Here is an 11,346-nt window from a genome sequence, read left to right on the forward strand (position 1 = left end):
TTGATTATTCCATGATAGGTTGTGATTATTAAATTGGCCTTAAAATGAATGACATTTGGTCTTAATTGTGCTACAATACTCCAGGTACTGCTCACACAGCCCCTACACAGCCCTGCTAGCCTTTCTCTAATTCTTCTTCTTTCCTATGGTATTGCTTTATATCCAATTGACTGGTGAATATGTGTGTATTGGTCAGAGAACGCATTTCTAAATCTTCCAAAAGGATTAGGCCATATTTTCCAGTGTCCTTGGCTTTCCAAAGACATAAAAAGAAAGAAGTCTTAAGGTACACAAAAAGGATGGATTTGCTAAACGACTCAGACTTTGACCTAACCGACGACATTGTACTCGTAGCATATATAGCTGGGTGTGCATGTGTAGCTTACGTGGAGACATATATGACCAAAGTACTAATGCATACAAATATACAAACAGGGTATGAATGGGTACAGTATACATTAAATAAAAATTAGCAGAAATGTCACAATGTTTTTAGAATGTCAAGCCATGTGTTTTGACAATTGTGTAATACATTGCGCACTTACTATGGATATAACAGTACCAAAAGAGTTTGCTTGGAAGAGTCTATGGCAATGATATTGGTGGTACTTGGTCATGCCTCGAGTAAAAGAGTAGTACATGATAGATTTCAGCATTCGGGTGAGACAATGCATTGACACGTGGCCATAGTAGTTACATTGTTAGCCACCATTATGGCAGCAGACATTATCAAGCCTGCTGATCGTACATTTTGTAACGTGCCAGAACTTATTCAGCATTCAGATCAATATTGGCCACATTTCAAGATATTTTGTGAATTTGGTATCTTGACTTAATTTTATTCAAATTATCTTTATGGTCATACCACATATTTCATTTCACATTATATTTTTGTGGCAATGGTTAAGGTTGCATTGGTACGATTGATGGGGTCCACGTCCCTGCGGCCGTACCAGTTGATGAGCAACACCCGTACAGAGGCAGGAAAGGGATCATAACAACAAACTGCATGTGCGAATGTGAATTTGACATGAAATTCATATTAGCGTGTGTTGGATAAAAAGGATCAGCGCATGACATGAATTTGACATGAAATTCACATTAGCGTGTGTTGGATAAAAAGGGTCAGCGCATGACACAAGGATATTTTTAAAGTATGTATTATGTAGTGAAAATGTTAATGCACTAAACATGTTCATTTTCAAGAAAGTATTATCTTGTTGATTTAGGGTACCCTATGAAGAGAGGCTTCCTTACACCATATAAGAGGGAAAGGTACCACATCCCCGAATTTGAGCGAGGCGAAGAGCTGCATCATCTAGAGGAGAAATTTAATTATCTCCATTCATCACTTCGTTCGGTCATAGAAAGAACTTTTGGAGTTTGGAAGAATAAATGGAGAATTCTGAGAAGTATGCCACCCTTTCATATACGCACTTGATTTCGCATCATTGTTGCTACAATGATTCTTCACAATTTCATTAGAGCACAGGAAAACAACGACGTTGAACATTCCAGATTTGCATGGGGCACATATAGATGTAGTAAGGGAGGTCATTACGATGCCATGACAGATGTGATCTCAATCTTGGACAAAGTTGAGATGAAAGAGGTTTGTGACAATATCACAGCATCGATATGTAGGATGCGTCCATCGTAGGACTTAAGTTGTTACGGAAGTTATATTCCCCTTAATTGATTATGGTGACTATTATTTTTGTCACAATAGAAATTAGTGTGGTTGAAAATTAGTGGGGACCATAACTGATGGTTCACAAACTTCAATGTAATACCATTTTGTTTTATGATGATTTATTATTGGTAAGTAGAACTGATAGCTCACAAAATTTAAATGTAATATTGATTTATGCATTTGTATATATCGTTACATGTGAAACTCATGGGTATTGCAACAGTATATTTCAAGCTTATAGAAGATTTCTGAATAGAGTCCAATCTTATCTGAACAAGAGATAAACTCAATGGATTTTAAGATTGCAACAGTAATCTGCCTGGAATTTAAAAAAAGAAAAAAAGAAAAAAGAAAACACTATCTACCCTGAATTTGTTTTAAAGACACCAAGAACCTAAATATCAGTTGCTGCCAAATTGTATATAGATAAATAAATAAATATATATATATATGTATATATAGACACACATATATAACAATAGAACTTACAATCTCCATCAACTTGGCCATTAACATTATTGAGCAAATTCAAATGTCTCCACATTGTTTTAAGAAGTACAACTACATACATATCATAAACTGTTACTTTCAATAGTACAATTAACATACAAAAAAAATGTAATAATACAAGTCTGTATTATTACATATATACACATCCCATTTTGGCAAACTCATATGCCTGATTTTGACTTCTCCAAACCTAGTAGACAAGATAAGCAATACTAGAAACATGACCTAGGATACTACTAAAGCTATTGTCAACTTCTTTGTTTTCTCTTCAGAAATCATGCGTGTAGCCTTGGCTCTTTCAGCCTCTCGTTTTGCAACTTGCTCCCTTTACAATGTTGTGGCCATCATGACATGTGCTTGCTTCCACTCTTCATTGGCATCTTCCACCGCATGCTCCAATCACTTGAATTTGGTGATAAGAATAGGTGCAATTGCAGCGCCACGCGTACAACAAATGCTAGTGTCTAACCACTTGAAGAACTTGCATGCACGGTCATCATCCTACACAATACAATACAACACATTAACAGGAATACAACGAATTGGTTCTTTAATGCACAAGAAAAAAGCATTTTGCCAATACTTGGATATGGTACTTACTGGCGACCAATAGCGACAAGTATAAAACCTCCTACCAAATGTATGAAGTTTCAGGGAAATCCTAATGATGTAGTTGTCAACGTCACAAAAATGACCATCATAACTGGAGAGATAGTTACTCGTTTTCGACATTGGCATATCTTGGGCTTGAAAAAGAAAAATAGAGGATAAGGTGCATATGTAAGTAATCAATATAATGGAAGAAATAAGAGAGCTAAATGACATCAACCTAATAAGCAATCTCACTGGTAATAAGTTGAACTGCTAGTTTGCTGCTTAACTAGCAGCAATTGCCACAACTACAAAAGGAACAATCAAGCAAACCAGATCAAGCCCAAGAGTAAGTACCAATCCAAAACAAAAACTAGTTTAATTACCAAGATTTTCAGTCATTTCTCACTCTATAAAGAAGTCCTACATTTCACACTCTACAATGATATTAAGATACTATTGTAGTAATAAGATTTATTTATTAACCAGCAAGACAACAAACATAATGAAAAAGAATAAATTGATGATTAAATGCCTCATTACCAGAGACATCTTTAACTAATAGATTAAAGTTGGAAAATAATTTATTAAAAAGGGAAACCAGAGGTCATAAAGAACTAGACATGTAATACACACAACTAGTCAATCAATTTTATGACAAGAAAAACAAAAATTAAGAAAGTTGAAGATATAATGAATAAGATAGATACCCTCACACCCCATCAATAGAGAAATACGGTCGTCAAAATCATGTAGATAGAACCCTAACATATCAATGTAGCACATGAACACATGCCATTCTTGAGGTATTTACTCAACTTCCTTCTTATAATTCTAGTCTATTTCTTCAAACATATATATAAGCATATCCTTCTTATATGAGTAATCTGTGATAAAAAAATTAATGCATAATCCCAGCTTTGCCCTCAACCTATTTTCATTTTCTCTGAATGCTGGTATAGTAGTGAACTCCCATTATCACAAGATACAAATTAATTCTAGCCCTATTGTTAACCGAATAACAATAGTAATCATAAGCACAGGTTATTGTAATTGCCATTCATCAACATTTTGGATTACATAGTACATTCATGCTTACAAATCAACCAAGACAAATTAATTATAGATAGAGAGAATAAGATATTTTCCAATCTCAATCTACACAATGTAGGTCCATAAATATGTAAATACATTAACCAATCTCATTGCTAAACAAAAAACAGAGCTGATTATAAAGCTAAGTCTAAATCTTAAGCAAAACGAACAAAAAAAAAACAAATCCAGCAGATCCACATCTCCATTTATAGCTTTGATCATCATGCGTTTCAAACAACAATAAAAAAGTATTGAAATCCAATTCTCAAAATAGAAAGAAACAAAGAGAAAACACACACAAAAATTATAGTAATAAGAATATTGTAAAAGTAATTTGTACCTGTGATTTAGAACACGAAAGATCCACAATTCACAAACTCAAAAACCCATTTACCCAAAAATTAAACAGATGGGTCAGCAAGTGAAATTGGATTGGGCGTGAAATGGGTTTATGGGAGGAGAGGTGTTAGGCTGGGAGAGGAGTGAAATTGGAAGAGGGCGAAATGAGTTTATGGGAAGAGAGGTGTAATTGTTGCTGTTGATGTTGTTGCTGCAATTGTTGCTGCTGATGTTGTTGTTGTTGTTGTTGTAACTGTTGTTGTAATTGTTGCTGTTGCTTTTGTTTGAATTGGGATTGTAATACATAACTAGAATCCTGAAACTGTTGTTGCAACTGGACCCGGGTGTTTAGATCAGAGATATTACTAAGTTTTTGATCAACAGGGTTACTAGCAACCCTTACAGATGGGATTTGATTTTGAACAACTTGGTCTTGATATACTGATTTTGTGCAAGACAATGGATTTGTAAGACTACTTTCACTGCGGAATTAAAACAAACACACAAAACAAAAACAAAAATAAAAAACCCAATTCAGAATTTGATAATTCCAACAATCTAATTAAACTATTGATAATAAAACTGACTCAAATAAAAAAATGGGTACCTTGAATCTGGTGACTGCAAATCAAGCCCGCCGCTAGTCTTTTGTTGATTCTGTGACTGTGTTTGTGGCTGAGTCAGTGGTTGTGGTTGAGCTACCAGTTGTACTCTTCGATAGCCAACTGGCACGCCGTGATCTGATCTTTCATCATCAGAAAAGACCCTATTCTGGTACTCCCCGGGAGCCGTAGAACTCACCAGAACGGGCTGTACGATCGTTAAATTGACCGGCAATGGAGGCGGCGAAGAAATCACAACAAAGCCCTCGTCTTGCTTGTTGAGCTAGGGTGGGTGAGGAGCACCGTGATCCGATTTTTCGTAATCGGAAAAGACCCTATTTTGGTACTCCCCGGGCGCCACAGAACTCACTGAAACGGGTTGTACAACCATTAAATTGATTGGCAATGGAGGAGGCGAAGAAATCACAACAAAGCCCTTGTCTTGCTTGCTGAGCTAGGGTGGGTGAGGAGTGAATAGAAGAAGGAAAAAAAAAAACAGTAAAACGCAGCCCTTAAATACTTTCAACTGAGCCACAGTACCCGTATCAAAAAATTATCATCTGCGTTTTCACTTTTTTGCTACAGTGTTTTCAGTTTTCAGCAAAATAAGCGGTATCCAAACGGATCCTAAGAGTTTGTTTAGCTAAATCCTTAAGCGTTTTGTCTTAGTTTATATATAAAAAATTATAATAAGTTTTTTTTTTTGTTGAAAATAATAACTTTTTAATTTTTGTCACACATTTAGTATAAAGGCAGCATTTGGATAGCGGCTGCGTCTTGGCGTCCGTGTTTTCAGCTTTTTTTTATAAAAAAAAAAATTTTTACTGAGAAGTGATGGAACGTCTGTTCGTTTTTTACTGTTCACACACTGTTCACGGGACCCACTACCACTTTATTCAGAAAAAATATTAAAAATGGGTCCCATGATACTATTCACACATTTAAAAATTATTTTGCTACAGTGTTTTCAATTTTGAGTTTTTAGCTGTATCCAAACGGACCCAAAAGCTACCGAAAACTACAAGATACTCAAACTCACACTAAATATGGCATATCTTTAGAATGGAACTATGGATATCCTCCATGTGTGCTAGTTTTAAAAATAAAAAGATCACAATAATCTTCATGAATCATGAGTAAACAAGTTTAATTAGAGTACTTCCATCAATGTTAGTATAATAGAAAAGTATCACATTTTAGTCTTCTAAGCCTAAAATTTGACTAAAATTCACATACATTAGGCTATACAAAATTGTGTAAAAGTACATATTTACTAATAGTAACTGGGTAAATTTAAACTGATACTATTTATTGAAATTTTTATTTTTTCTTTAGAGCATCCACATTAGTATGTGCAATTTTTTTTCCATTTTGCACATTTAAAACCTACTTTTTCTATTTTATACACTTATTTTTACAAAACACCCACATCAGTTTGTCTATTATACATATTTATTCAAATAAAATATTCATTTCTTTGACACAGGAAACAGTAACCGTAAGAGTGAGGTGAGAAAATAAATGAGAAAAAGAGAGTGAGGAGAGAGAAAAAAAGAATAAAAAAATTATTTACACGGTGAACAGTAACTGTGTATATATACACGGTTACTGTACATTTACAAAACCATTGTGTATATTTAGACATTTTTACAAAGACTGATGTGGGGGGGTTTGGGTTAAAATGTGCAAAAGTGAGCACTTTTTGTATTTTAGAAGACTATCCACGAATTGGTGTAGTTACTCTTAAGTATCTTGAATATGAAAGAAGAGAGTGGATGATAGTTGTTAGATGTGAATAAAGATAAAAAATTTAAAAAATACCAAGAAAAATTAATATTTTAATAAAATTGTAATGTAAATAGATAATTTGATATAAGTTATATTATAAAACAAGTACGTAAAATAGATTTTTTTATTTATATTTTATTTTTTTGCACGGAACGATGCCAAATGCCAATGCTTTTAATATGAAAATAAATGCTTAAATTAAAAGAAAGAAAAAAAAAAAACTCCGAAAAGGGTAAATAATAATACAGTAATAAAGAAAAAGAAAGAAACAAAGGCTGACTGAGCAAACGTGGCAAAAAAAAGAAGAAGCAAAGGCACAGCCCTCCAAAAAAATTCAAAACTCAAAAACCAAATAAATTCCCGCCCAAATCTTCTCAGTTCTCTCTCTCATTTTATTAGTATTAACATTGTAGATTTGTAAAGTCAAAACTCAAACAAACAGCTTCAAACTCAAAGTTCAAACTCAAACCCATAAAAGCTTTTCGCCAACATACAAACAAATTCATTAACTTATACATATTCTAGCAGTACTAAATTCATCAATGTCCGCCTCATCAGCTCGCCGCCTCAAAGACCACGGCGTCAGAGGCGGCGCAACCAAACCCGCCGCAAAAACCTTAACCCCAATCTCCTCCACCAAACCCAAAAACCCTACTTTACAGAAATCTGCCTCCGGCAAAGAGAACCCCAGGCCCACCGCCGTTACTTCTCGCTCCCAAAAGCCCACTCTCCGCCCAGTTCCTCGCGTCGACAAGACCGTGTCCATGACTCACTCCAACGACGCCGCCGATACGCGTGTCCGGTGGTCCACGTCATCGGTCCCTAGAGGTAGGAGCTCTAGTCCTTCTGATCCCATTAGGGTTTTCTCAGATCGTAGGGTTTCTAATCCTGTGGGTGTCAGTGGTACTAGGCAGAAAATGGGGTCTAGGGATTTGAGTGCAACTCGGACTAGGGCTTCTAGGGATTGTAAAGAAAGCGTGGAGTTGGAAAAAAAGAGTGGGCTTTGTGAAAAATTGAAAATGGGAGGAGAGGAAAGTGGGAAGAAATTGAATGGGATTAAGGTTTTGGAAAGTTGTAATGGGAAGCTTAATTTAAGCTCAGATTTGATTAATTTCGATGAAAAAGTTGGACTTGGTGTTTGTGTTGGGGTTGATAAGGTTTTCAAGTCGAATGAGGAAGTTGTGAAGGTTGGAAATGGTGTTGACGAGTGTTTGAATGATTCGAAGAATGAGAAGGGCTTAGTTGAAGATGGGGTGGGTGGTCAGGTCAGTAACAAGTATCCGAGCAAACTTCATGAAAAGCTTGCGTTTTTGGAAGGGAAAGTGAAGAGGATTGCGTCGGATATCAAGAGGACAAAGGAGATGTTAGATATGAACAACCCTGACACATCAAAGGTGATACTTTCAGATATTCAGAGCAAGATTTCAGGTATTGAGAAGGCGATGGTTATTGTTGGAGGCGATTCGGATGGGAAAGTGGGGGTGTTGAAAGGAAATGGTGAGCGTGAGGATGGGGTGGTTGAGAAGGGAAAGAGTGTGGAAGGGGATAGTGCTAAAAGTTCGGTTAAAGGGTTGAATTGTGAGGAACTGGAAGCTAGACTCTTTCCTCATCATAAGTTGCTCAGAAATCGGACGTCTTTGAAAGTAACATCAGGTGGTTCTCAAATTCATGACCCACATGTTGTAGGATCTCATTGTGAATCAAAGGTGGAGGGGAAGTTGTTTAGCCCTATTGATGAGAACCCAATAGCAGTTGAGTTCTTGGCTTCCTTGAATACCGAGCAAGCTAAAGTCACCACGAGGGACCAGCAAGCTGGCTTAGAATATTGTGAAGTTCAAGAAATGGATGGCGCTGCCTCTACAGGAGCTCATGATTCTTCAAATATTTTCAATGATAAGCGTGATTTTGAGCTCAATCTCACAACTGATGAGAGACTTGATGAGTTTGATGATCAGGAGAATATAGAGAATGCAATAATTGGTGAGGAGATAGAAGATACTTGCATTGATCAGCTGAATGAAATTGGCTGTAAGACCTCAACAGGAGGATGGTTTGTCTCTGAGGGGGAGGCAGTGCTACTCACCCATATTGATGGTTCTTGCTCATTTTATGATATTGCTAATTCTGAGGTATGCACTCTAGTTATCTAATTGGAGGTACATTTCTATCAAGTGTTTATGTAGTTATGTATTGTGATATTTAATTTGCCAATCTCTTTTCCCCTAAAATGATTTTGTCCATTTTCGACTGAAAAATAGTAGTACAAATACTTTAGATCACTTCTACTTGCATTATGTCAATGATGTGCTTTGGATGGATTGTTCTGTTCGATTCTTAATTTAATGGTTTTTACTCTATATAATTATCTATCTTTTTGCTAAACTGGAAGTATGTTTAGATCAATGAACTATATTACATGTTTTAATGGTGGTATAAGTTGCTTGTTGCATTAATAGACATCAGCCCAAAAACTAGCACTGCGTTTTTAGATTTGTTTTGTCCACTGATGGTCCATCTTGGTTTCAGGAGAAGGCTGAGTACAAGCCCCCATCGGGAGTCTCATCTGGTATATGGAGAGATTGTTGGATAATTCGTGCCCCTGGTGCGGATGGCTGCTCGGGAAGATATGTTGTGGCTGCATCTGCTGGGAATGCCATGGATTCAGGATTTTGCTCCTGGGATTTCTACACCAAAGATGTGCGAGCTTTCCAAATTGAGGAAGGTACAATTTCTTCCAGAACAGTACTTGGTCCCTTATCCAATAACGTTGTACATAGAAGAACTTCTGTTCATAGTATTCTGGCCCCGGAAACTCGGCAATGGTGGTATAGACCCTGTGGACCTCTTATAATCTCAACTGCCAGCTGTCAGAAGGGCGTGAGAATTTTTGATATTCGTGATGGGGAGCAAATTATGAAATGGGATGTGCAGAAGCCTGTGTTGACAATGGACTATTCAAGCCCAGTGCAGTGGAGAAACAGAGGAAAAGTAGTTGTTGCTGAAGCAGAGACAATTTCTGTGTGGGATGTGAACTCTCTCAGTCCTCAAGTACTAGTATCTGTGTCTTTGTCTGGTCGAAAAGTTTCTGCTCTTCATGTGAACAATACTGATGCTGAATTGGGTGGTGGGGTTCGTCAAAGGTGAGTGCCAGCATTTTCATTTTGCATTTTTTTCACTATTTGCCTTTTGTTCTAGTACTCTTCTTGTTGGCTGGTTCACCATATTTTCTTGCTTTGGCACTTTAGTTTGGTGAATTTGTTTCCCCCAAATAGAGTTTAGCTTTTATTTATTTATTATTTTTTAATTTTTAAAAACATTTTTTTTATTCATGATTAATAGAGTTTGGTGAATTTGTTTCCTCCAAAATCTCAGTATCATTGTGAACTTGATCATTTTCTGCTTCTGATATTGCTTGCTTCTCTTAGGAAAATGATTTTTGATATATAGCGTGTTCTAAGGCTACCCGCCTGTAACTATACATGGATTTGAAATGTTCTTGTTGTAGTAATTAAACACTTTTTTTAAAGATGCTACCAAATTTCTTGTACCTGCTCTGAAATAGTTGATATGGAATGCAGAGTAAGCTCAGCGGAAGCAGAAGGAAATGATGGTGTATTCTGCACTCTGGATTCTATCAATATTTTGGACTTTCGCCACCCATCTGGGGTAGGTCTTAAGATACCAAAACTTGGTGCCAGTGTACAGTCAGTTTTCTCTCGTGGAGATTCTATCTTCCTTGGCTGCTCTAGTTTAAGGTCAGTAGGGGGAAAGCAGTCTTCTTCACAGGTGCAGCAGTACTCATTGCGCAAACAAAGGCTACACAGCACTTATGATTTCCCAGAATCCAATGCACACTTCCACCACAAAGCAATAACACAAGTTTGGGGAAATTCAAACCTTATAATGGGTGCCTGTGGGTTGGGGCTATTTGTATTTGATGCCTTGAGGGATGATGGGTTGCAGTCTCTCACCATTGATTCTGGAAACACTCAAAAAGTTATTGATACCATTGGTCCAAATGACTTGTGTTCCCCTTCCTTTGATTACTTGTCATCTCGTGCTCTCCTTATATCAAGAGATCGCCCAGCAGTGTGGAGGCACTTATCAGAGGTATGAGACATGCTTGAAACCTGATTTGCCTAGGAAAGGAATATAAGCAAAAGAATGTGCTGCTGTTTGTGTTCTATTATCTCATGCTATGTAAGATGTTTGAAATAATATGTGCTATATTTATTGAAGTTGAACTTGTTATATAGAACTTGGTATAGGCATCAGATCAATTTTGTGTGTGTGTGTGTGTGTGTGTGTGTGTATATATATATATATGATATTATGCTTTAGAATATATTCAAGTGCCGAGGACAGGTTTAACTTAGTAATACCAGAAACCAAATAAAATAAAATGGGAAAAGAGGTTGGGAGAGCTGGATCACATCAGTTATATAACTATTAGCCTTTTAAATCACGAGTACTTTCTGATTCACTTTCCATTAGGTAACTTGATTTTATAGGCAAATCCAAGATTTTTGTTTTGAAACCAGTAGAAATAAGAAGACCATGTTGTTTATAAAATATACGACACACTTCTGAGTGCTTTGATTCGAACAAACTTTTGAAGAAAGCAATTTTCATTCCGTTGCAACTGTAAGTGGCCAAAGCACCAGAACTTGGTGTGGTTAGCACAATGCAATATAACAGGCTCTTCTCATGGGGCCAATTCGAAATTGC

General features: G+C 36.5%; 1 protein-coding gene across 1 annotated transcript; it reads left to right on the top strand.

Annotated features, from left to right (window-relative positions):
• Positions 1–7,053: 7,053 nt before the first annotated feature.
• Positions 7,054–10,856, top strand: LOC142623353 (KIN14B-interacting protein At4g14310). The gene is made up of 3 exons (XM_075796748.1): positions 7,054–8,747; positions 9,145–9,758; positions 10,197–10,856. The coding sequence occupies exons 1-3, from the start codon at positions 7,161–7,163 to the stop codon at positions 10,732–10,734; spliced, it is 2,739 nt and encodes a 912-aa protein (XP_075652863.1). The 5' UTR covers positions 7,054–7,160; the 3' UTR covers positions 10,735–10,856.
• The last annotated feature ends 490 nt before the right edge of the window (positions 10,857–11,346 follow it).

Source organism: Castanea sativa, chromosome 2 (genome assembly GCF_040712315.1).
Source record: "Castanea sativa cultivar Marrone di Chiusa Pesio chromosome 2, ASM4071231v1".
NCBI classification, from domain to species: domain Eukaryota; kingdom Viridiplantae; phylum Streptophyta; class Magnoliopsida; order Fagales; family Fagaceae; genus Castanea; species Castanea sativa.

What these genes read in the sequence shown, in the direction of transcription:
- LOC142623353 (XM_075796748.1), top strand. Translation starts at nt 7,161, where the DNA reads ATGTCCGCCTCATCAGCTCGCCGCCTCAAAGACCACGGCGTCAGAGGC. An exon ending in ATGATATTGCTAATTCTGAG is followed by an intron (nt 8,748 to 9,144) that starts GTATGCACTCTA and finishes TCTTGGTTTCAG; the next exon opens with GAGAAGGCTGAGTACAAGCC. An exon ending in GGTGGTGGGGTTCGTCAAAG is followed by an intron (nt 9,759 to 10,196) that starts GTGAGTGCCAGC and finishes TATGGAATGCAG; the next exon opens with AGTAAGCTCAGCGGAAGCAG.